This window comes from Bombyx mandarina, chromosome 11, assembly GCF_030267445.1.
Source record: "Bombyx mandarina strain Sakado chromosome 11, ASM3026744v2".
Taxonomy (NCBI): Eukaryota; Metazoa; Arthropoda; class Insecta; order Lepidoptera; family Bombycidae; genus Bombyx; species Bombyx mandarina.
The window spans coordinates 8,915,235-8,940,823 of NC_143218.1; the positions used below are offsets into that span (position 1 = coordinate 8,915,235).

The following is a 25,589-nucleotide window of genomic DNA, read 5'->3' on the forward strand; positions in this document are numbered from 1 at the left end:
GGCATAGCCAGATCTCATATGATTTGCCTGTATTTTTAAATCAACAAATATAGTAACCTTTAATTTTCTCGAAACAAAAGAAAATGGACTTACACCACTTTCAAAATAAACGGTCCATATATAAATACTTTTCCTGAATGTATCAAAAGCTTTGGAACTTGATGCATTACTTGTACTTTGAAAATTGACGCTTTTTAATTTATAAGCATGCACTAAGGAAGGCTTTCTTGAAACTTCACCACCAAGGTGCTCAAAAAAGGGATGAACGATTATATGAAAGCCAAATTATGTACCTACTTCTTCTTAGAATTGAAGGAATATTTTTCTAGAATATTCGTCACTTTCAAAGAAAAAGACGAGTAATTAAATATCATATTTTTAGCAACGGCTTAATAATTTAAATAAATAAAAAAAAATACAAAAGTGGGTAGGAACGATCGACACAGAATATTAAATCTAAGACAAGTGAACGCTGCGCGCGCTTCCAGCAAAAGTGATCCGAGGTGGCGTGATGTCCCCGCTGGTCGGTCGGTTGCCCCTCCAGATGACGTCACGAGTCCACGTGAGTGCTCGTCGTCAATGGCTCCGCCCATCGACTTTGACTTAAGAGGGAGTCGCCTCTAATACGGCCTCTCCTGACTGGTGGACGTCCACGTTCACCTGGATGTCATGACCGTCTTCAATCTCTGACGATGCAGGACTCACTCTGTGCACAGCGTTGCTATCGGGGTGTTCTATGATATCGTCATAGAAATAGATTGTTTGCATTACAATCATGATTTTGGTACCATGAACCATTAGTAAAAGTTAGTAGTTTTTGTGAGCATTTTACATCACATTTCAGTGTGTTCATGTATAGTAGGCTCTTGTTGAGTTACGTTAGATGTACTGACGACACGGCACTGTTACCATATCGGGTGTATAATATACTGTGAGAGTAAAGTCTGGTTGACATGGCCAAGTTAACATGTCAAGCTAATACACTCGTAACGTGAACTGCGTTACCACGTCACACCTTTACGTGAACTTTGTTACCACGTCACAACATATACGTGAACTATGTTACCACGGTACAACATCTACGTGAACTATGTTACCACGTAAATCTCTGCGTGAACTATGTTACCACGTTACAACATCTACATGAACTATGTTACCACGTAAATCTCTGGAAGCATGCAGTCAACCCCAAGAATGTTTGACATTACGCGTCACTGGTGACTCAACTAGTGCCTGAACCCTACGAGGACTCGGCCTAACCTGACCTCCACCAAAAATTAAATCAAATCGTGAATCTGTAGACTAGCGTTCGCGAGTCAACCAGAGGGCCCATTATGCCCCGTATCATTATTAAAGTTCCGAGTTTGTCAGTCAGAACTCTGACCATCTTAAGACAGAGCAACGATCTCCTGGCGCACTCGACGTATGAGGCAAAGCAATCTGATGCTAATTGCATAGCATTATAAAGAATATTGGCATACTCTAACTTTCGCGGACACAACGGCTTAAAGTCTTTTACGAAGTTACCCCACGTCCGGTCACTAGACAATCACACGTGTAACCAAGTACGCTCATCACTCTTAAGACAGCCCAAAACTCGTGACAAATACTCAGTGCCTTCCCAGTTAAGGATCTAACCCATTCTACTTCCTTACACATTGTGTCTATCTATTGCACGGCAGGGTAAAACTTAGAAATAAGGTAACCATGAGCTCGATCTGAATTTACGAATCTAATAGATTCGGTTAACTTCCGTGCTGATGTGGTAGTTGCCTTTTTATTGTCACAACGCGTGGTGGAACTATTTTACATCTATTCTCAAACGCGGGTACAATCGACACGGCGATGGAACAACACGGCGTCCCGTTTGCATGATCACCGACCTGGACAGTCGGACTGTTGTCTAATTGACGTATTGATGGAGTTTGCCGACTAGTAACATTTTGAACCCTTCGAATGCTATTTCCACCCACCGAAACTGAGCATTCAGTCTCGAGCATGTTCTATCGGGTCAATAAAAATAGACCGTAAGGTCGGTTGTGATAAAGTCGTTGAGCTAGTTACTTGGTGATTTATTACATTTCATAAGAGGGTATCCGACAAAAAAAATCTACTTCGCACCAAGGATCGATATCATTAACGCTGGGGTCAAAATTAGAAATATAAAAATGGTTCGACCTTACTTTGGACAGTGCACTTAATGCTCCGATGATCCTGTCTGTAGCGTCGTACGCGCGGGACTCTGACGGCGGCGGTGATGTGATTCCCAACGCCACCACGGGTCCGGCGCCACCACCGTCCGCGGTCGAGGGACGTGCGTCTTCTATCTGCGACCCTAGCGGGCTCGACTCACGCGCAACGTTCACATTTGAGTTTTAAGCAATTAAACGCGCCAATATTATTCTCCAATATTGGTCTCGAACATTCGGCGAATGCGAGCGTCCTCCTACCCTGCTTCCAGTTACACGTATATCGGTCATTACTTTGTTAATTTAATGCAAATTTTAAAAATAAACTGTACGCCAGGATAACCCAAAAGCGGATAGGGCACAAGCCCTATCCCACTTCTGATTTTAGCAACGGCTTAATAATTTAAATAAATAAAAAAAAATACAAAAGTGGGTAGGAACGATCGACACAGAATATTAAATCTAAGACAAGTGAACGCTGCGCGCGCTTCCAGCAAAAGTGATCCGAGGTGGCGTGATGTCCCCGCTGGTCGGTCGGTTGCCCCTCCAGATGACGTCACGAGTCCACGTGAGTGCTCGTCGTCAATGGCTCCGCCCATCGACTTTGACTTAAGAGGGAGTCGCCTCTAATAATATATTACTTTTATATAGATTAGGAAAAAAGTAATAAGAACAAAACAAATACAGCTATTATGCACTTTCAGAACAAAATACCGATTCGGTTTTCGGTTTCGGAGAAGGGTCGAGGAGAATCGTGACTTTTGTGCACAAAATCTGTGGCTATGACTAAAACATTCCAAAACAATTATAAAAACCTCTATGATCTTAAAGGCTTCATTCTCTTTGTGGGTCAAACGACTTTATGCTTCCGGATTGTAGAGCAAAGTGTAGAGATACATGTATTATTCATATAATAAATGAGATACCAACTATACATTTGAAAACAAGAAAACTCGCTCTCGAAAGTTCTGTCTTCAAGAGACTCTTTATCTGTGGAACAATCGGGATAGATTGGCATATTTACTTTTGTTTTTGTTGAATGTATGTTCATTCTTTTATCAAGCCTTGTATGCTTTATCAGTCTCCCTAAAATAAATTAGAGCCAATCTGTTTTTTCGTATTTTCAAAATTTACGTGGTGTGCTGTTTTTCTTGGTTAGATCTTCTTGCCGCATCTCAAATATACAGCGTACATATATTTTTATGCGTCTATATGTGCAAATAACTTCAAAATTAATTTTAATGTATATATCTATACAAATAAATAAAATCGGATGGTCTGTTTGTAGTAATAAAATAACCACTTTTTAATAAATGCGTAGGTATGTATACCACAGTACATATAACAAACAATATTTTTGTTTGTTTGTCTGTGTGTCTGTTTGTTCCGGCTTATCTCTGGATCGGCTGGACCGGTTTTTTTTTTTTTTTTTGTCAGTAGTAAATCGCCGGACTTCCGCCCTTTTCTGGGGATACTGGGCGGGGTATGTCAGAGTCGAACTGACGAAAACCTCCTGTCGCTCAACAACCAACGTCCAAACCTCGCATGAGACAGAACTCATGACAAGGCAAAGGGGGAAAAGTGAAGCGTTTAGTGCGGAGCACATCTCTCCCATCACCCTCCCCCTCGGGACGCCGGACTGGCGGTCGTCGGCGCCACGACCACCAGCCCTCTCGGTCGGCAGACTGTCCGAGGCCCGCCTAGATGGCGCCGGTTAGAGTGTGTTACCCTACGGAATACCCCGCTGGGCCAGAACCAGCGTGGGTCGAGGATAGCCGGCCTTCCATCACCCGGATGCTCTTGCGTAAATCGCGTGCAGAGCAGCTTGCACGTCGTCTTCTTAGGCCCCCTTCGCCGGTCCCCAGACCGACATATGAAGGGGACCCGAAACACTTAGAGGGCCAGGGCTTGGGCGAGATCCGCCTCCCTGGCCCCCGCTCGACGGCGGCGGGATTGTGCGTCTCTCACGCGCCCCGCCGCCTCCTTCTGCGAGATGGTGCGCAGAAGTCGAGCATCGCCTTCCACGACTCGCCGTCGCCGAGCATCGATGCCACAACACTCGGCAACGACAAGTCGTTTCCTATTTTTGCGACGAGGACACGGCGCCACCCCTCCCATGCGGGGCAGGCGACGAGCGTATGCTCTGCCGTGTCCAAGTCGCAACCACAATGGTGGCACTCTGCCGTCGGCTCGGCTGTGATCCGGTGCAGGAACTCACCGAAACAACCATGCCCAGTGAGCATCTGCGTGAGCCGGAAAGTGAGGCGTCCTCTGTCACGATTCACCCAATTCACAAGGACCGGGCGAATCGCCTCGACGGTCCTACGACCAGCCGAAGGATCAGCCAGCTGTCTGGACCATGACTCCAGCACGGACCGCCGAGATTGGGCCCTCCGCGCTCTGACCACACTGGGGCTGGGACGCGCCACGCCCCAGGCACGAAGGTCAGCCCGCCACTTATAGTCAGCGGCGAGCGCCTCCGCTTCCAGAACCCAAGGCGGCGTCCCAGCCAGTACACACGCCGCCTCAAAGGAGATGGTGCGATAACCACGGATGACCCTGACCGCGATGGTGCGTTGCGGCCGTTGCAGCAGCTTCGCCACCCCCACGGCCAGGGACTGGCCCCACACGGGCGCCCCGTATAGGGCCATTGATCGCACCACCCCCGCATAGAGACGGCGCGTCACCTGGTCAGGCCCCCCGACGTTGGGCAGAAGCCGGCTTAACGCGCCGGCCACCCACAACAAACGAGGGACCAGGTTCTGAAAGTGAGCACGGAAGGTCGACTTTCACTGATAGGTAACTTTTCTTTGACTAGCTAGTTTCGCTCCGCGGCGTCACCTGCGGTACGACAATAACCGCGGGTAACATCGCGGAACTCAGCTATCAATAATAAAATTTAATGTTTCCGAAGCGAAGCGAGGGCGGGTCGCTAGTAATTAATATAATTTTCTCATGCAAATTATTCTTGAAAACTACACATTTTTAAGCTATTGCATAGCTTTTATCGCGCGCCTTGAGCGCGGCGACCGAATCATAAAATTCCGTAACGAAAAAAACCTAACACCACTCACTCCGCCTACCATGTAGCTCGCGTTCAACACATTCACACGTTGCGCTTGTGTAGTGTTTGTGAATAAGCCAGACTGCATGCGCATCATGAAAAGTCTGCCCATCTCTCTCTCACGCGGTCTAGCTTATGAGTGTGAAGGGGACAGTTAAGGTTTTGTTTTATTAATGTTTAATATAGCGTGGTCTTGTTTTATTATTGTTTTAATATTAAATTAACATTGTCTAATTATAATTGCATAAGTTGATAAAAAATGCTATGCAATAGTTTTACCGCGGCAGTTCCCGAGTGCCACACGTTTTTTTAACACACACGTTAAACGATACACAATTTGTATGACGAAAAATATAATGCATCGACCCGGTTTTCGCAATAAACCTGCTAACCCACTTCAACCGCTATTGGCTTATCAAACATCGACGGAAATTAATTATTAGCAAGCCACTGCATCATTATTTTAATTAATTCTTATTGGAGGAGCTGAATGCATGAGCTCTCTAGTTCGTCTAGTCATTTTTATTCGGTTACTGGAACCCATGAATAATGAATCTATCTGGTCGCCCATTATGAGACAACAAGTCTCATCTCCACTAGGATAACGATTCTACTACTACCCTTCAGACCCTTGACTATATTGTTAATTGCTGTGTTTGTCACAGATATCGGTCTGCAATTTTTATTTTTATTGCCGTATAGGCAGACGAGCATACAGCTCACCTGATGGTGAGTGGTTACCGTCGCTCATGGACATCAGCAATGCCAGGGACAGAGCCAAGCCGCTGCCTACTGTTTAACACTCTCCACAAGCCTCGTTTGAAGAAGGACATGTCATAGCGCTCGGGAAACACCGTGGAGGGGAGCTCATTCCAAACCCGGATGGTACGTGGCAAAAAAATACTCTGGAAACGCACTGTGGATGAACGCAGTGGCTCCAGGTAGTATTAGTAGAAAATATTAGTAGCAAATTGATAAATTTCACGATTTTTATTTTTACACAAGTATCTTACGTAAATACCGACGCCGTTTTAAAATTTTCCTGAAGACATCATACACCCGAACGCTTTAATTACACGAGTACATAAAAGCGCTTCTAATTTAGTGTCTAAGGTTTTATAGAGCAATCTAGTTCTATCCGCAGTGGTAATTAATGGATAATTACTTTGTAGCCAATGAAATTGTCTGTTCGTGAGAATAAACCACAAACGACCCGAAAGCTTTTACGAACTTACACGAATGTCTTTATAGTTTAAATCAAATTATACCCTAGCATTAATTCTAGAATTTCAATATGATTGACGACAACAACGTAAACCCTTGCGAGTATTATTCCTTGTCCATGTAAAAATTCAGGACAGATTATTCTTCATGGTAATAAATTAATTTGTGACTCAACAACGGGCTGTCTCGTGGCGAGGCAAAACTTCGTACATCTGATATCGAAGTCTCGACCTTTGACATTTTGGCAAGCGAGTATAACAGGCCACTAACCTGGGAAATGTCGTTTCGATTTAGGGCAAACGGGTTCCGTACGTTATGAGAATTACATTTATTTTAAAACGAACAGCTGACAAACAAATTTTACAATAAATCAACATTGTCAATTTTGGTCATATTTATCAATGCACGGTGGATGAAAGTAAACTGAAACGATTATTCTGTGATCGCATGAAAACTTATAATGTTCAGGACATGTTATGAATCTGCAGTATTACGTTCATAAACTGTAATAAAACTATTTCAACGTACGTTAAATTCGAAAATTAAATTAATTAAATCTTTAATTAGCGTTTAAAGTGGTCTAAAAACGTGTCTAACGCAATAATCATATATCGTTTCTTTGCTACGGCCGCAAGGTCAGCGGGTATTGTTTGTCGTTCACATACTTACTATACATAACTACAAGAAGACACATCACTACATAGGTACCTACCTCATTTATTTTTTTGAAATTAGATTTTTGTTGAGCTTATTAGACTGACTTGTGGAGAGTATTAAGCGATAGGCAGCGGCTTAGCTCTGCCCCTGGCATTGCTGACATCCATGAGCAACGGTAACCGCGTACCATCAAATGGGCCGTATGCTCGTCTATCTGCTCGGGCAATAATAATAAAAAAAACTGAACAACGAGTTCTTTGTAAGAACTAATTATTTATCGTTATTAATGTGATATTGTAGATTTGTCTGCATTTTGAATAACGTGTACATTTATAAAACACGTATACGTGATTTAACTTATTCCACCATAAAATATGAAGACAATTTCATGAACGATTGAGTTCATGAAAAAACCATTGGTTCGAGTCGTCGGTTCGTCTGCTTTACTGCAAATTTTTTATACTGTTGCTTTCAACCATGTACATATAAGCTAATTGACCGTAAGTTTTTTTTTTTTTTTGGGAGCGTAGTGTTTTACTGGACGTTATGTCGTTTTTGACTCCGCAAATGATGGTACTACTATCCCGCATAGTTCTGACAAGAAAAAGTTATACGTGACTTTGAAGGTCGAGGTGACCACTGCAATTGAGACTTTCACCTTTAGGTGATGGGCGGCATTCAATCGCATCTTATCTCATGCTCGTTAGGACGTCAAGTCTAAGTATCAATTGTATACAACTATGTATACAAATTCATATCGGAACGCTAGTGATTCGCCGCATCAATAGACAGGGCGGTGGCATCTATCCGTGCGGACTCGGAGGACATGCCACCAGAAGTACAACCAGGTTGACCGTATACTACATTAAAATACGTGCTTCATTGTCGGTTTAACTCATAACTTACAAGCGGTCTTGATCGCAAACGGCTCACGCACTTACCCCTTAGGAATTTCTCCCTTATTTATAAAGATGAATTCTGAGTAATTAGTATCGGCATCTTGTTCAAATCCAAAACATTTTAGCTTGGCTTAGCATCATAAATTAGCCAAAAAAGACTTGTTTAATTATTGAATTAAATAAAAGCTTAAAAAATTAATGGTTTTTTTTTACATTATTGCATTTTATACAATGCTTCGTTCCGTTTATTCTCATGTGTTTAGTACATTACCTTTTTAGCTGACGTAATGAATGGTGGTGTGGTGTCGCGGCACTGATTTGGAATATCATGTGAAAAGTCTCGTATATATTTAATCGATTTAATTCATTTATTTAAGCGATTATGTAACATGACCGCGAAAGCCCTACGGACGATTATCGACTTTAATTGTTCCCACGATGGTTGCCATTACTCTAATCGTGTCATATGAGTATTCAAGAGCACAGTAATTAGGTGGCTATGGTCGACTATTGCGTATCCTGTATCTTCCGTATGCGTATCCTCCTCGGCTGCGGCTTTTCCGCGGAATGTTTAGTTCAGGCACGGAACATTGCTTAGTATCTTACCTTGTATGAGACGAGTAAACATTTTTGGAACACAAGGCTATAATAATACACGTTGCAAAATATATCTTTGAATAAATTTCGATTGTGTGTTAAGTATCTACATTTGGCTCTTTTGGTTGCCGAGGACTGCAGCAGACAGATACATTCCTGACATTTTCATTTACGTAAATTAGTTTTGATGTGAAACATCTATAGCCGCACGTAAAACCGATTTCTGGCGTGGCGACGCGTCGCCATGCGCAATCAACTGTGCGATTCTCTCTGTGTTTTACTTGAAAACAAATTATTTTTTCGTAATATTTTATTTTATAATTATGACATATTTAGTTCCTATCACGATCTGTTCTTTTCTGCATATTACTTTTACAAAATAATGTCGATGTTTCACATCTGCCAGGCGTCCCGTGACGGCTCACATTTTTTTTTCCTACCTAAGCTCTAATAATTGCTCTAATGGGTGGACGAGCTCATGGTCCACCTGGTGTGAAGTCATTACCGGAGCCCATTAACATCAACAACGTAAATGCCGCCACCCACCTTGAGTTCTAGTTGTTCCAGTACAAAGGCTGCCCGCCCTTCAAACAGACACGCGTTCCTTCTTCACGGCAGTAATAGGCAGGGTGGTGGTACCTGCCCGAGGGGGTCACAAACCGCCCTACCATCAGTAATTACGCAAATTAGAATTTTTGCGGGCATGATTTTCATTGCACGATGTTATTTCTTCACCGTGGAAATCAATCATGAACATTTGTTTGTACGCAGTGAGATTCAATGTTGTCATTTTAATCAACAAAATATAAATTACTAACCGTAAAAGTAGTTTTGTGTCTATAACTCGCGAAGAAAATACCAAAAATCACTAATTTAAATTATAAGCTTTTCGTATTGTACTCTTTTTGTGAACTTTTAATGACTTACCTACACTACATTTGAAAAAAATATCAATCACTAATTTATTTCTTAACATATTTAAAAGATATTAAATTTTATATCGATCAAACCAAACTAATTCGATAACAAAAACATAAGGTCGTATATCAGAAAAATGAAGAACAACGAATTGAACCGTATTCATAGGGCCGAAAGTTTGTTTTAAGTCCATCCGTCATTTCTGTACATACAGTTCCCAAACAATAACTGATAAAAAATATTCAAAACTATTGAACTATATTTTTTCTTCATATTATGCCTAAGCTTGCTGTAACAATTAATGAACAGTAGGGATCTAGTTTAGGCACCTTCGTTTGTTAAAAAGTTTCGAATTCTATTCTCAATTCATATCACTTATTCGAAAGTTTCTCTTCACTTTCAAAACTTTTTTAAGCCTAGTCGAAGCAGATTACCTTTATAAGATCCTCTTGCAATATTAAACACATAATAGCAGCAATTTTAAATAATAATATAAACAAACTTAAATATACCGATAATTATAACCTGTAAAAAAAAACAAATTTGATCAACGACAAACTTACCATCTTTGACGTTTTTCGAAGATTGCGAAGACGATACCCCGGGAACATTTTTATCACTAGCACAGTACATTTTAATTATTATCACACTTTTGTGGCGGAACAGTGGTTCTCATCTAACAAAATAACACATATTATTTTCGAAATAGTTTGATAAACATTAGATTGACGGACACGAAACGCGGCAGCCATTCCAAATTCCGGTTGTAAATATCATATCATAGACAATTTTTCACTTGGCTTATCATTTTTAATTTAACCAGAGCAAAGGTTAGCATTTGAAAAAGCTGTAATACTATAGAGATTTCAAAGAAAATTCATAATTCAATATAATTATTAAACTGGATGTAAATTGAACCGTAAATTGACTATGACCAATCAGATCTAATCTTTTCGTTTTTTTTTGTTTATGGTGCCAATGTTAAAACTGGCTAGCAAACAAATGTCTAATAATTATTTTAGTGTGCAAGTAGTTTGTCAACATATATTTTAGGTGTAAAATATATTATTTTATTGCCCGTGCAGGCAGACGCGCATACGGCCCATCTGATAGTGAATTAAGGCAGTGGCTATAATAATAGTACCAAGTATGGACGAACTCTACTCTAGTGGCGGGTGGTGCGATTGTTAAAAACGAGACGATGGTATCATCTCAAACAATTCCTCAGAGCACTCCTTTTCAAGATATATCGGTTATAAATAACAAAAACTTTCATTCATTCCAGAATGTTCAAGATCCACTCAGCCTTTTAGATGTTTTTTTTTTGTTTGGTATTGAAATAGACAATTACCAAACACCATTGCTACTGTTGTGTATCATATAATGAAATCAAATATAATTAAAGCTTTGTTGTGCTTTTTATCGTTGTAAATTAAACTTTTATTTTTATGTGCTGTGGATCATTGCTTGTGCATGGGTACGATTGGAACATAAAAGTGTCATTGTCAGTTTCTGTTATGTGCATTATCTATGGTTCCTGTCATTGCAAATGACAAATGATATGAAAATTATTGATAATATTTTATTTTCGGCAATTTCAAAAACTTTTAATTTGTGATAATACGACAGAAACAAATCAAAGTATCAGTACAGTGAAGATGATGCAGCATCAATATTGGGTTACTAAAAAGACTGTTCTGAAAAAGCTGGGAACTAAAGAAGACGAATGTATCGTTTCTTCCGACGCCGAACTGGACGCGAAATTAGAGTTATTCCGATCAATATCTGACAGCTGTTTGCAATTACAACGCGTATTAGACCAATACCAAGAGCGAATATGTATTCTGGCTCAAGAAGAAAATGCTTTGGGGAAATTTCTCCGAGATTCTGGAAAAAACGCTGACGCGTCAGGGAAACACATGATTTCCGCTGGAAAAGCGATATCATACTGTGGGCAGCAGCGGCTATCAATTAGATCGCCATTGCTAAGGCTTTATCATGAAGTGGAAACATTTCGAGGTCGAGCTGTGAGTGATATGCGAGCTACTGTGTCTGCCATGGAGAAGGCGAGATTAGAGTATCGTGCAGCATTGAGTTGGATGAAATCGACAAGTGCTCAGCTAGACCCTGATACAGGTCGTGGCCTCGATAATTTCCGAAAGGCACAACGTCAAGTACGTGAGAGTAAAAAAATTTTTGATAAATTGACACTTGATGTACTGCAAAAGGTAAATTAATAATCAAATTTACTACTAAATAATTATCTTTTCTATGTAAATTATTGTAATAAATAGTTTTGTTGCAGTATTTTTATTACTTAAAAAAAATTAAGCTTAAATTTTTTTTCTTTCAAATTTTTTATAACTTTGTGAAGTTACAGCACTGAGTTTGTCTTTGAGTATATATTATGAATCTTTACAGATTGATCTGTTAGCAGCAGCACGATGCAACATGTTTTCACATGTGTTATCAAATTACCAAGCTTCATTTGTAACATTTGTTACTAAAGTATCTCAAACTTTAGAAGCAACAGCAGATTCTATGAATAATAATCCACAGTATGAATTCTGCATACTAAAAGAACTTTCACAAAGTTTGGGAGAGAGCGAGACTAAGGAGGTGGTGCCCCAAGATAAAGATCAGATGCTGTTTTTCCAGGTGAATAGCATGCTTTGCGATATTTGTACTATTTAAATTTCCATTGTAGATCTATAGTTTTATAAGTTAGCCTTATTTATCAGATTGCATAGATATATGAGATTTGACGTGATACTGAGGAGTAAGTAATAATAGTTTATTTCCAAAAAGAGATACTTAAGCTGATAAAAATCTGATTATTGATCATTTGATTTTTAATATAAAATTCCATAACTTTATCTTCTAGTTGTACTTGTACCTGCTACTGCATTTTTATTCTTATTTAAAAAATAATATCCCTCAAATATGCTATTGTTATTGTCTCAACTGTGAAACAATCGGTTCCATCGTTTTGTCACTATGATGCAATTTAAGATGCGTAACACACTAATGGAGGCTTTTAAATTGAATAATGACAGAGGTAGAATTGCTTTGGAAAATTCTCATTTCAAGAAAGCAAAATAAACTTTTTAATTTTATAAACTGATAGAACACATGTTTATAAGTTATTTGAATAATAAATCTAATTTTCTTTAAATTTTTGGTAAAGCCCCTTCAATTCTAAATATGCGATAATCATAAAATTGATCACATAATATTTTTGTATAATGAATGACATAATTGTATTAGTGATTAAATATCTTAAATAAATATTTTTGAAAAATAGCTGTGAGACATATCCTACAACTAACTTTATACACAAACTAAATTCTCAATAGTAAGTAATGTTTCTACTAAGAACATTGTACAATAAAATAAAATAAATATAATATTTATATATAATGTGATAAAATAAATATCCCCAAAACTGCCTTTACAACTATTTAACCATCTGCAGTTTACAACCAAACAATACAGAATATTTGTTTTAATTTCAGGATGAATATAAAGACGAGAAACCGAAAAACGTGAACTTAGATAAGCAACAACTTAAACTTTCCAATGAAAAACCATCAACACTTGACAACAAAGAAGGGATCGCTTCTGTAAATCTGGTAGATACAAATCTAGTAAATACAGATACAGAAGAAAATGTAGGAGGAACACTTTCAGATTTGGCTGGGTTGCATCTAGGCTGTGGTGATGGACAGTCCAACTTTGGTGCTTTTATGCCATCTCAACTGTTGCAAGTGAGTTTTTTTTGCTTAGATGGTTGGACAAACCTACCCGATGTAAAGTGGTTCTAAAGTGCTCTTACACTGCTTTTTTTTTTCTTTTTCCTACCGGATCGGAAATGCCACCCACTGAGAAGATCCAGCGAGAAACTCAGTGGGCTGTGCCTGTGAATTAATTCACGTCCTCGGTGACCGGGGTTACACTGCAACGATTGCTCTACCCTTCAAACAGAAACTCCTTACTGTTTCATGGCAGAAATGGGTGGTACCTGCCTACCTGTGCGGGCTCATAAACCTCCCTACCACCATGAATTACACCAATTATAAGTTTTACAGATTTGATTTTCACTACACAATGTTATTTCGTCACTGGCATTGAATGAATTAAACACCAGCATAATTGCATCACTCGATACGAATGCATGGGGGGGTCTCATCTTTTTGGGCCACAATGACTTCTTTTGCATATTTTTTATTAAATTAAACTTTAAGTGTTACTGCACTAATCTGGCCCCATCAAATTTATTCACCTTGTCTTTTTATGTGGCATCTACTTTGCTGTTTAGAGGAAGAGACAGCCATTATATAATACAATATCATAGAGAGTTCAGCCTCTTGTACCAAGGTATAGTAACCGGCAAACATCGTGAGCAAATGACCTTGGCTGCGCAGAACCGAATTTTAGATCACTTTGGTGGTGAGAGTGAGGCGCGACGGCAGGGGAAATCGTATCGAGCGCGTTATTGGTAGATCAGTCGAACCTTGCGTAAAGTACGCTTGCGTACAGTGAAAAATCTATCGTTATTAATCGTTAAGTTATATTTTATTATAATTGCTTGTTGACTTTGTTGCCATTGCTATTTGTTGAGTGTTTGTTGATTTTTTATAAAAAATACACTATGCTGCGACAAACTGGTGGAGTATTCCAGAAAGAAAGGGTAGAAAAATTGTGTACGACGTATATTGCTTCATTATAAAACAGGGGAAGAATGATATTATGGAAAAAGTAAAACAGACTTCGGAAGCAACAAAAACATCAGTGAGTACTGTTAGGTGCATTATTAACGAAGCTAAAGGCTCTGGCTTGCTCGCCGTGTTTCGGACTCCGGGTAAGAAAAGATCAGGGAAGAAGAAAGTTACCGGAATGGATAGTTTCGTTCAATCTGTAATAAAAAGGCTTCGAAAATTTTAAAGAAGATATACATTTTAATGGCTCGGAATGAAGTTTACGACGAATTATGAAAGAGCTAGGCTTCAGATGGAAAAAAAAAACAGAAAATAATCGGAAGCTGGTAATTGAAAAAAGTAACATTCGATTACTACGAATCGAATATCTTCAAAAAATAATTAATTATAGACAAAAAAGAAGACCGAACCGACCGAGTCGTAAACTACACCGATGAGCCCTATGTCGACTTAACACGATGATGGCGACTCGGGTGATGAAAACAGTGATGATGATAATGGTCAAGATTATGATAACGAAAAAAAAATTACAAATACCAGCTTCGCTTCAACTGAACGAAGACCTGGCAACAGCTCTAGTTTTGACTTAATAGAAGAAATATCTATTTTACCCCAAGATTAAATTATTACAATTATTAACCTATATTTTTTGTTGATGTTCTAATAAATATATAAATAAATACATATGTTGATTTTAATAATTTAATTGCATTATGACGCAGAGTAAATAATATTTTTGCACGTGAGTGTACCATGCGCAAACTTACCCCCACTACGTCAACAAATGCTCAAGAAGTTTGCCGGCTATTATAGATAGAGTTAGAGTCATATATGTCTATGGATTCTCATAACTACTTAACACCACAGCTGTGGTTTTTTTTATTATAACTATATTTATGACTATGGTTGATTTAAATGCACAATTAGAGTTTTGTGTGAATTTAAAACAGTGAATCGTCATTCATTATCGATTTGACAACTAAACATAATTTTTCCAGGACTTGACTTCTCCAAATATTCTGCAAGGACCATTAGCACCGACCAGCACTAACAATAACCAACCAAAGAACGCAGATAACATAGTGAAACCTAATTTACCAGATCCGAAAAAAAGTGATAAAGATGCATGGTTTAAGCTATTTGCTGAATTGGATCCACTTGCTAATCCTGACAATTTACCGGGTACAAATAGCAACCAGAGTCATGCGGCTTAAAATCAATTGTTTAAGAATTTAAAGGGTGCATTTTGAACACATTATATTGGCGTGTATTTTGGAATCATTATGAATGCTTGATAAAATACATGAGGTTGTTACAAATTTATCATTTCACATAGATAATTATCCCTAATCTATTATACACATTTATACAACCGAGTATCTTTTTTCCCGAGTCTTTGATGAATGAAACCTTATCTTTTGTTTGGACAGCATTCACAATAATAACTTTATTTTATAAAATATAAGTTCTAATTAATATAATGCCAATTTAGATTAGGTTATTGACCAATTTATTTGGATATAAATACCTACCTTGGATATAAATAATACCTAGTCTACATTTTTTAAAGTCTGTAATGGAATTCAACATTATACTTTCTTATCCGTCCTGCTTGCGAATGTCAATGAGTAACAACGTGAGCAAGACTGAATGTAAAAGAAATCAGTATATTAATATTTTACAAAACATACCAAAACCTTTAGTAAAGTTATATGGATGTATTGAAGTTACCAAATAATTTTAAGTATGCTATATCTACTTATTTATAAATTGTACTGTTTTATAATATAATTGTGCTAGTTTTGGATGGGTATGTTATATCAATAATTAATTGGTTTCTTTTATTGTGTTCTACATGCTATTAAATACTTTAAATTTAAATGCTTATAAAAATGTATATGGAAAATTATCATGCAGTAGCATGCTATATTGAAAATATAATATTTTAATCAAAAATTATTAGTTAGCATTAATCGATATTAGAGAGCTTGACTATACTAATAATTAATGTGTTTATTTATCAACCTGGACATAAAATTGACTTAATAGTGATCATGGTTCTTTCACTACTCCAAAAGTGTTTCAAAAAAGAATCGAAAACGTAATTATTTTAATACAATTTTTATTAGGGAAATTTAATAGAAATCAAGATTAAAAAATATATTAAATTATGTAGGTAACAAACTGCATTCGTGAAATGTAATTTGAAGTCATTCGATTTCCAATTACATAAATAGTGAATGAAAAACTGAAAAAAATGTATGAATGATATGCATACCTACATGTACCTATTTAGAAGAAAAATAGTATTAAATTTGCACATTTATGCTAGTCTTATTTCTATGTTTAAATATTCATTTTTATGGATTTTTTATTTTAGTTTTAGTAACTATTTGCATTATATTAATATTATATTTGCTAGTAGAAACTTGGATCTGTCATATTTTAATCCGCGTTTGTCTTATCCCTGTTTGTTATGAGATAAAGTTGTATGCAACAAAATTATATAATTTTTTTAATTTCAATCACCCAAAAGCCGTTATTTAAAGTCTTAATGAGGTCAAAAAGAATTAATGTAATTCTAATATTACAAATTGACAATATTTTTCTGTCTTTCGTTATTGTTATTATATTCTATATTTTACATATTTTGGCTCAAGATTCACGACACTGAAATTTTATGTCATCACACCAGTCGCAAAATGTTCATAATAATATTGTTTCGCCGGTAAGAGTAACGCCATCTATCGCCGAATAGCCGAAACGAATACCAAAGGATCTAGTAAAGATGTTACTAGAAGTACAGCGCCATCCATTGTCAGATAGCGGAAGCACCCATCGAAAGTGCTCGACTTGTGAGGAATGTCCTCGACGATTGTTGGATGTCGTATCGACTATAAAAGCGCTGCAGAGATGGCATGCAGTCAGTTAGTAATCGGAACTACTCGAAGCGAAACAGCGAACGGATCACCTGAAGTGAAGCTGAAAAAGTGAATTGAGAATTTTAAAGTGTTCTGAGTTCTGTGAGTGTTCTAAGTGATAAATACAGTTTTAAGTTGTACTTTGGTAGAACATTTATTTATCCCGGACCCCAGAGCGTAACAATATGTATGACCTGATTGAAAATACACTAATTGGCCGTTTCATTCAATTCACTGACATTTTTTTGTTGAAGTATTGTTGAAGTTTGTTGAAGTTTTCAATATTTTTTTGATCTACATGATGATGATGATTCATCCGACCGATTTCGGCCATGGCGACCACTTTGACTCCTATCCGTCGATTTGGCGCTCGTGCGCTCGAAGATGGCTTATATAGCCTATCTTCGCGGCAAAACTCCTTGCGCATTGAGGGCACGTAAGCACGCCGTTCTCATAATTATAGGTTATGGCAGCAGGTGGGCGGGCCTTCAACTGGTCGCGTTTGTAATCAAGGTCAGCTTTACGCTGATCCTCGAACTCGCGTACTTTGCTGTTCACCATCCTGCGCCATTCTGGCCGCTGTGCTGCCAAGCGCTCCCATTGAGAGGGCTCTATATCACATCTCTTCATGTGTCGTTTCACGACATCCTTGTACCACAGTAGTTGTCCGCCATGCTTTCGCTTGCCATCCTGCAATTCAGAGAAGAAGATGCGCTTCGCCACTCTTTCCTCCGTCATGCGTGATACATGACCGCACCATCGAAGCTGCCGACGCATTAAATAGGTCTCAATGCCACCAACATTGGCACGTCGCAAGACTTCGGTATTTCGCACTGAACCATCTGATTTTCATGATGGCACGAAGGCATTTAAGGTGGAAGCGATCCAGAATGCGAATGTGGCGGCGGTACACACACCACGACTCGGAGGAGTATAGGAGGCTTGGCAGCACAATTGCCATGTAAACTGAAATTTTAGTGGCCAACTTAAGGTCGTGTGAGCAGAAGACCTTGGAATATAGCTTTCTAAATGCTGCAGCAGCGGCACCGACCCTGCTATTGATCTCATCATCAAGGTCACACTTGGATGTTAAAGTGTTCCCCAGATAGCGAAATTTATCCACCTTTTTTTTATTTTATTTTTATTGCCTAGATATGTGGACGAGCTCACAGCCCACCTGGTGTTAAGTGGTTACTGGAACCCATAGACATCTACAACGTAAATGCGCCACACACCTCGAGATATAAGTTCTAAGGTCTCAGTATAGTTACAACGGCTACCCCACCCTTCAAACCGAAACGCATTACTGCTTCACGGCAGAAATAAGCGGGGTGGTGGTACCTACCCGTGCGGACTCACAAGAGGTCCTACCACAAGTAATTACGCAAATTATAATTTCGCGGGTTTGATTTTTATTACACGATGTTATTCCTTCACCGCGGAAGTCAATCATGAACAATCGTTAAGTACGTATTTCATTAGAAAAATTCACCTGCTTCAAAATATCCTCACCAAGCTTTATGGTTAGTGTCTCGTGACCGTGACTGTCCAGGGACATCACCTCCGTCTTATTGACACTAATCTTCAGGCCGAATTTACGGCAGGCTTGGTGAAAAACGGACATCAGCTGTTGCAGGCCGTCTGGGGATTCTGCTAAGAAGCACAAGTCATCGGAATAAATGATCTCAGTGATCAATGCATACGACACTTTGGTGCGAGCCTTAAGTCTAGCCAAATTGAAAAGGCTGCCGTCCGTACGGAAGCGGATGCGGACTCCTTGGGAAACAGTTTGTAGAACCTCTCTAACTACGACAGCAAAGTACAAGGCGAACAGAGTAGGCGCTAAGACGCATCCTTGCTTCACCCCACAGGTAACGGGGAAGAAGCCCGTCTGCTCACCATCTACAGTGACGCAGCATTGCATGTCGTCATGCAGGAGTCTAAGAAGCGCCACAAACTTTTCCGTGCATCCGAGTTTCCGTAACACCAACCATAAGGCTTCGCGAGGCACGCTGTCAAAAGCCTTCTCCAGGTCAACAAAACAGAGGTACAGCTGACGACCCTGTTCTCTGCTCTTTTCTTGTAGTTGACGCACAGAGAAGATCGCTTCGCATGTGCCTCGATCCGGTCGGAAGCCAAACTGAGTTTCGGGCAGGATCTTTTCAGATAAGTCCTTTAAGCGGTTTAAGGGGCCGATAGGAGCGAAATACCGCGGTAGGAGTCGCAGTTAGATCGGTCGCCCCTGTTCTTATAGAGAGCAGTTATGCGCGATACTTTAAAGCTATCCGGAACGCGCTCTTCCTCCCACATACGAACAAACAGTTCCCAAACCAACGTGTGCAAATCCTCTCCACCGTACTTGATCAGCTCTCCTGGTAAAAGGTCAGCGCCAACCGCCCTTTTATTTTTTTGCTGTCTGATGGCAGTAACAACCTCGTCACGCAATAGGGGCTCGTCCAGCTTAAGGGCAAGAGGGAGTTGAGGCGTTAAAGCGATGCTTTGCAGATCTGCTGATCGATCCACATTCAGCAGGGCATTGAAGTGCTCTGCCCAGCGCTTTAGTACATCCTCCTTGCATGTTAAGAGGTGCCTACTATCTAGAGCCCTTAAAGGAACCTTTGCATGGTTGGATGTACCCATCAGCTTGCGCACCTCGCTATAGAACTCACCGAGCTGGTTTGTGTCAGTGAGCCATTGCATATGAATGGCTTTGTCCTGCCACCACTTGTCTTTTATTTGTCGAGACAGCTTGCGCAATTCGAGGTCACTAGCTTTGACCGCCGCAACGCTTCCTTTACGCCTTCTGTGCTGTCGCAAGAGATCACGGTGTTTGTCGAGTGCCGCCCGCAAAACCTCATCATTTCCATCAAACCAGTCTTCATTACGACGGCATTTCCTACCCAGTACAATTGAAGCGGTATTCATGATATGAGATGATAAAGCTCCCCAGTCAGCATCAACATCACCTGTCTCATTAACTGGCAACAGCTTCTTAGACAAAACTTCAGCATAGTTCTTCCTCACCTCAGGATCTCTTAGCTTCTCTATGTCCAAAGACGCAAGCTTTTTCATAGGAGATCTACGCGGGCGGCGGAGGCGGAGTCGTAGCTTAGTGACAATAAGTCGGTGGTCAGACCAGCAGTGCACACCACGCATAACACGGGTGATCTGCACTTAGCTGAAATCTTTCTGCCTTACGATAGCATAGTCGATCAAATGCCAGTGCTTGGATCTTGGGTGCATCCATGTTGTCTTGTACTTAGCGGAAAGTCTAAACATAGTGTTCGTAATTGCTAGACCGTATTGAGCACAAAGACTGAGCAGCAACTGACCATTGCTGTTCATGTTGCCGACTCCGTTTCTACCCAGAACTCCAGGCCAAGCCTCATAGTCCCGACCAACCCTGGCATTGAAGTCGCCCAGCAATAGTACCTGCTCTCTGGCGTTTATGCTGTCAAGGCAAAGAGTCATTTCCCCATAGAATTTGTCCTTAATGTCATCAGACTTGTCAAGCGTTGGAGCATATACACTGATGACATTAAGGTAATTGTCTTTATCCAGGTGAACTCGCAGTGTGGTAACGCGGTCCGAGATATGTACAGGGTACTCCTCTAATCGCTTTACTAAGTGATTCTTGATGGCAAATCCTACACCTGAATGTCGCGTTTCAGAGGCAGCGGTACCTTTCCAGAAGAAAGTATAACCAGCACCTATTTCCACCAGCTCTCCTTCATCGGCAAGATGTGTTTCGCTGAGAGCAGCCACATCTACGTTGTAGCGATGAAGTTCCCGAGCTACTATGGCGGTCTTGCGTTCAGGGCAGGCGTTGCCATCTCGATCAAGAAGCGTTCTCACGTTCCACGCGCCAAATGTCATGATAGATGTTTTTATAATATTTCTTTTGCAACGTCGACCACGATTTGACTGATGCAGTGGCAGCCGCGGTTACTACCACTTATCAAATGGGACGAGCAATTTTTAGGGCACCTTTTCTAGCCCCCTCCCCGGCTGAGCGGGGAAAGCAGTGCCTCCCTAAACAGGGCTGCTTTGTCATCTCGGGTGCTGCCGAACCCACGCTGTCGCCCCAAACTCGCAGCGCAAGAACGACCACGGTGTGTACTCACACCCCCGAGACCGCCTGTGTGCAGGTATCGGACAAAGCCTAGCTTACATCAGGCTAGACCTCTCTACTTCTACCCATCGCCACAGGACTTTTGTTTATTCGGAGTCCTTTAGCGGAAGCGGTCAGATACGCAGGATATATTTAGGTGCGCAAACGTTTGCGCTCACGCAGGCGCACACCCTCGTCCTATCCCTTCTTGGATCAGTGGAACGGGAAACCGCTACGACTGAAGAAGGGGTTGGATGTTGTGTCTGGCCGACGGTGACTATATGCCCTCCACCATCGCCCTAGGCCATCCACCTTGCCTTGCTGACCTGCCCAGTCCGCCAAGTCACGTTGCATATCTGCGTTGTGTTGCCTTCCTCACCAAGTCAGACTTTGTGTGTTAAGCGGGAGGGAGCCGCGTGTAGGGATGGGTATTAAAGAGATGAGGAGAAGAGGGAGTTAGGAGTAGGAAGGACAGGATACTGTAGCCACGGGAAAGTAGGTTGTGGTCTATAGTAGCTCAGGGAAGGCGGGATCGCGTGCCCGTGCACTCAGTAATATACTACCGGACAAATAGTATATTTGAGGGCGCCTGCCTTCAATCTACATAAGAAATACATAAGAATAGAATCTACATAAGAATAGATCTACATAAGAAATAATTAGACCGTATAAACGCACTTGTAAACAAAACGCTAGTAAATATGGCCATTGCCAGCTGACTGACAAAACCAGTGCATGCGCAATGTAGGCGTGAGGTGATAGTTTCATCATCAGCCTGTATCTCTCCACTGCTGGATGTAGGCCTCTCCGATAGTCCGCCACAATGAACGATCCTCCGCCTTCCGCATCCAATCTCTCCCAGCATATCGCCGCAAGTCATCGGTCCAACGGGCAGGGGGACGCCCAACGCTGCGTTTACCGGTACGCGGTCTCCAGTCCAGAACACGTCTGCTCCATCGGCCATCGGTTCTGCGACACGTATGTCCGGCCCATTGCCACTTCAGCTTGCTAGCATTTAGGACTATGTCGGTTACTTTGGTTCTTTGACGAATTTCATCATTTCTGACTCGATCCATCAAAGAAACTCCGAGCATACACCTTTCCATAGCACGCTGAGCGACTTTGAGCTTACGGACCAAACCTACGGTTAATGTCCACGTTTCAGCGCCATATGTCATGACCGGCAGCACACAAGCGTTAAAAACTTTTGTCTTTAAGCATTGGGATGTAAGGGGTGGCAATGAAATCACAGCTACTCAATAGCCAACCTCACCTGCCCGTGGTGCATCCTGCTAGCTAACAGACGAGGCCCTGGCGACCGACCGATGCCGGTATAACCATCCATAACCAGCTATGTCTCTAAATAAAAACACATCAGGACATGGGCAGCAGCATGCCCTGAAGAAAGGACATAGTACTGCGGTCACCAACCCGCCTGCCAAGCGTGGTGACTACTGGCATAACCCTCCCAATGGACAAAGCAAAAAAAAAAGGTGATAGTTTGCTAGATATAAAATACATAATTAATAATTGGGAATTTAATTGTTTTTATGACCGAACAATCACCAATAGTCATCGAACAAACGATAATTGATAAAAATGAATTAATCTCAGCGATAAAAATAAAGATATCTAGTAAGGAGGGGCAACTTACGGGTGATCATTTGCTTAATTAATTACAAATAAATAAAAGACGAACAAACAATTTTTACAATTTCTAACATTAACGAACAAATAATTAAAAATTAAAAAAATCAGAAAATAGAAAAAAGGGGGGCCAAATTCACTGAGCCGTATGTAGTATACCTATATCTAAACAAATTAATCTTTGACAGATCACAGAGTAGTATAACGTAAGGGACTTTTTGGCGGGAACGCGAGGAGTGAAGTTGTGTGATTTGTGTTTATTTTGTCTATTTAGTGTTTCTTCAGGTTTAAATGTGTAATAATGGTGGTTTATTAACTGTTTAATATCTGTGAAAGTACACAAATGTGGGAAAATAAAACAAAGCCGCTGGACGTAACTTCTCGGGATCCTCCAAAAGTTCACTGAAAAAATCTTAGTAAATGACCATCATTTTACTGAGATTATATTTCATCCTATATCATCTCAATTCATTTCATTTAATTTCATCCCAGATGATTAATGTCTCAAATTAATCATCTTCATTTCATTTCAATCCATAATATCATTTTTCATAAAAATATGAATATAAATTAAAATAAGAGTAATAAAGACCTGGTAATAAAAGGTCTTAGTTACCAGGTCATAAAATCCCTTAAAAAAATTTAGTTTATATAACGTAAATGTCACTAAATGTCACACATCACCGATCTGTCTGTCTGTCGTGGTTTGTCGTAAGTTATGGTCTGTGTTTACATCATTTTTTCAATAACAATTCTTAAACTTTAATTTAATGAAAACCTGCGGTACACAATTTGAATAAAACAGATCACAATGCTGAATTCATGTGAGTATTATAAAATTTATTATTATTTTTTTGTTTCAAGTACCTAACAATTATAATGAAATATTAATAATATTTTATTAGTTTTTCGTGGTCTTCTTCGTACCGAAGAGCTGCCGACCAAAGTCCTCGACGTGCGATCAGACAACTACATCTCACGACCAGTTCACTACAGGGAAGATAGTATGTTATTGTATGGTCCGAAAATACCGAATGACGGTAAAAATCCTAAAGATAAATATTACGAAATCGTTCTATACAAACCGTTTACAGAGAATTTACATCAAATGTACAGGTCAGTTCATAAACGCGATTATTAATTTTTAGTTGCTATTTTATTGAATTCTTATTGTGAAAAAAAGCTTGTTGTTGCTTAAGTGTTCATAAGTACCTTAACGAAAACTGCACCGTTTAACCTTCCTGCGATTTTGGTGATTTAAAATATTTCTTTACGAAAACCTAATTTCATTACATAATTTAATTACAATTCTTAATTTTTAATTTTTAATTTATCTTAGGATAAATTCTTTATGTATTGATAGATAACAGAATTGCACAGTGTTCTTTCAACCATCTCAACTTCGTATTTTCTCAAAATTTGTGCAGCTCATATTTATTATAAAAAAATTATATTAAGCAGTAAAAAAAGTAAACTTGTCCTGATTTATAACATGTAATTCCAATTTACAATTCAAAACTCAAATCAAAATGTAAGTCTTCTATATTAATTACAGTCAATCAAGTGATTGTCACTTAATTAGTGGGTATCCAATAAGTAAGATGATGCTTACTCCCCCTACCTCTTCCAATGTCAAAATGCTTACTTAGTTTTCTTAAATAGTTAAGTTTCATTTATTGTTATAATTTCAAAGATAAAACTGCACTTAAAATCTGAAATTTTTTATATTAAAATTAATATCATTGTTGCATCTATTTCTTAGATGTATCTTGAGGTGGCCAAGAAAATGAAAAAATACGTTTACTTCTTCAAATACTCATTATATTATTTTTAATTATTTTAAAAATATAGCATTGAAATGCGCGTCCATCTTTTATCTTCGTGTTATAATTTTTTTAAATTTTGACAATTGGTGTCACTATTGCGTTTCCTGTTTTGTGATTGGTTCGTGCGATATGACGTCATCGTTGGCCAATCACAGCCATTAATGTATGACACGACCTTGATTCGTTAACATGCTCCCGGCCTTGGAAGCACCAGGTTCCAACAATTGGAGATGATCATTCAGAGACCCAGCAGCTGCTATCGTGCGTAATCATTCTTCATGTAAAGGAAGCGGACAGATTTTGGAGAATGCCAGTCTCACAATCCCATCCGCTTTGCGAATATCAGCCACATGTGACAAGCTGTCTTTGCCTGGATATGTTTTGATAATTCGTCCCAAGCTCCATTTCAATGGCAGTAAGTTGTCATCTTTTCTAAGAACCAACATGTTTTCCTTGAGCTCACCCTTATGTTGGTACCATTTGCTACTGGTTTGCATCTCTGACACGTATTCTTTAGCCCAGCGACTCCAGAAGTGCTGGCGGATCTGTTCAATTCTCTGGTATCTGGTAAGTCGACTAGCCGGAACACCGTGAAGGTCATCAGGTACAGGTGCAGTTAGCGGACGGCCAACCAAAAAATGAGCTGGGGCAAGTGGAAGAAAATCCTATGGATCTGAGGACATAGGGTTTAAAGGTCGGGAGTTGAGGACAGCTTCAACCTGCCATAGTACTGTGCTCATTTCTTCAATGTAAGGTGTGCGTTGCCAACCACATGCCGCAAATGATACTTCTAGCTTCTAACACCAGCCTCCCACAAG

General features: G+C 39.8%; 3 protein-coding genes across 3 annotated transcripts in view; 2 read left to right on the forward strand and 1 right to left on the reverse strand.

The window, feature by feature from the left end:
• The window catches only part of Eip63E (cyclin dependent kinase Eip63E), an 88,115-nt gene extending 77,745 nt beyond the window's left edge, over window positions 1-10,370 (reverse strand). Inside the window, exon 1 of the mRNA XM_028173243.2 lies at window positions 10,112-10,370. Within this exon, the coding sequence (XP_028029044.2) occupies window positions 10,112-10,181 (70 nt within the window). The 5' untranslated portion in view covers window positions 10,182-10,370. The remainder of the gene's footprint in view (window positions 1-10,111) is intronic.
• A 91-nt stretch (window positions 10,371-10,461) lies between these two features.
• Window positions 10,462-16,768, forward strand: ICA69 (islet cell autoantigen 1-like protein). Its single transcript, XM_028173246.2, has 4 exons — window positions 10,462-11,776; window positions 11,970-12,206; window positions 13,064-13,315; window positions 15,265-16,768. Exons 1-4 carry the CDS (start codon window positions 11,207-11,209, stop codon window positions 15,478-15,480), a joined length of 1,275 nt encoding a protein of 424 aa, XP_028029047.2. The 5' UTR covers window positions 10,462-11,206; the 3' UTR covers window positions 15,481-16,768.
• A 6,860-nt stretch (window positions 16,769-23,628) lies between these two features.
• iPLA2-VIA (calcium-independent phospholipase A2 VIA) overlaps window positions 23,629-25,589 on the forward strand; it is a 28,702-nt gene continuing 26,741 nt past the window's right edge. Inside the window, exons 1-2 of the mRNA XM_089730868.1 lie at window positions 23,629-23,769; window positions 23,851-24,061. Coding sequence (XP_089586994.1) covers window positions 23,757-23,769; window positions 23,851-24,061 — 224 coding nt within the window. The 5' untranslated portion in view covers window positions 23,629-23,756. The remainder of the gene's footprint in view (window positions 23,770-23,850; window positions 24,062-25,589) is intronic.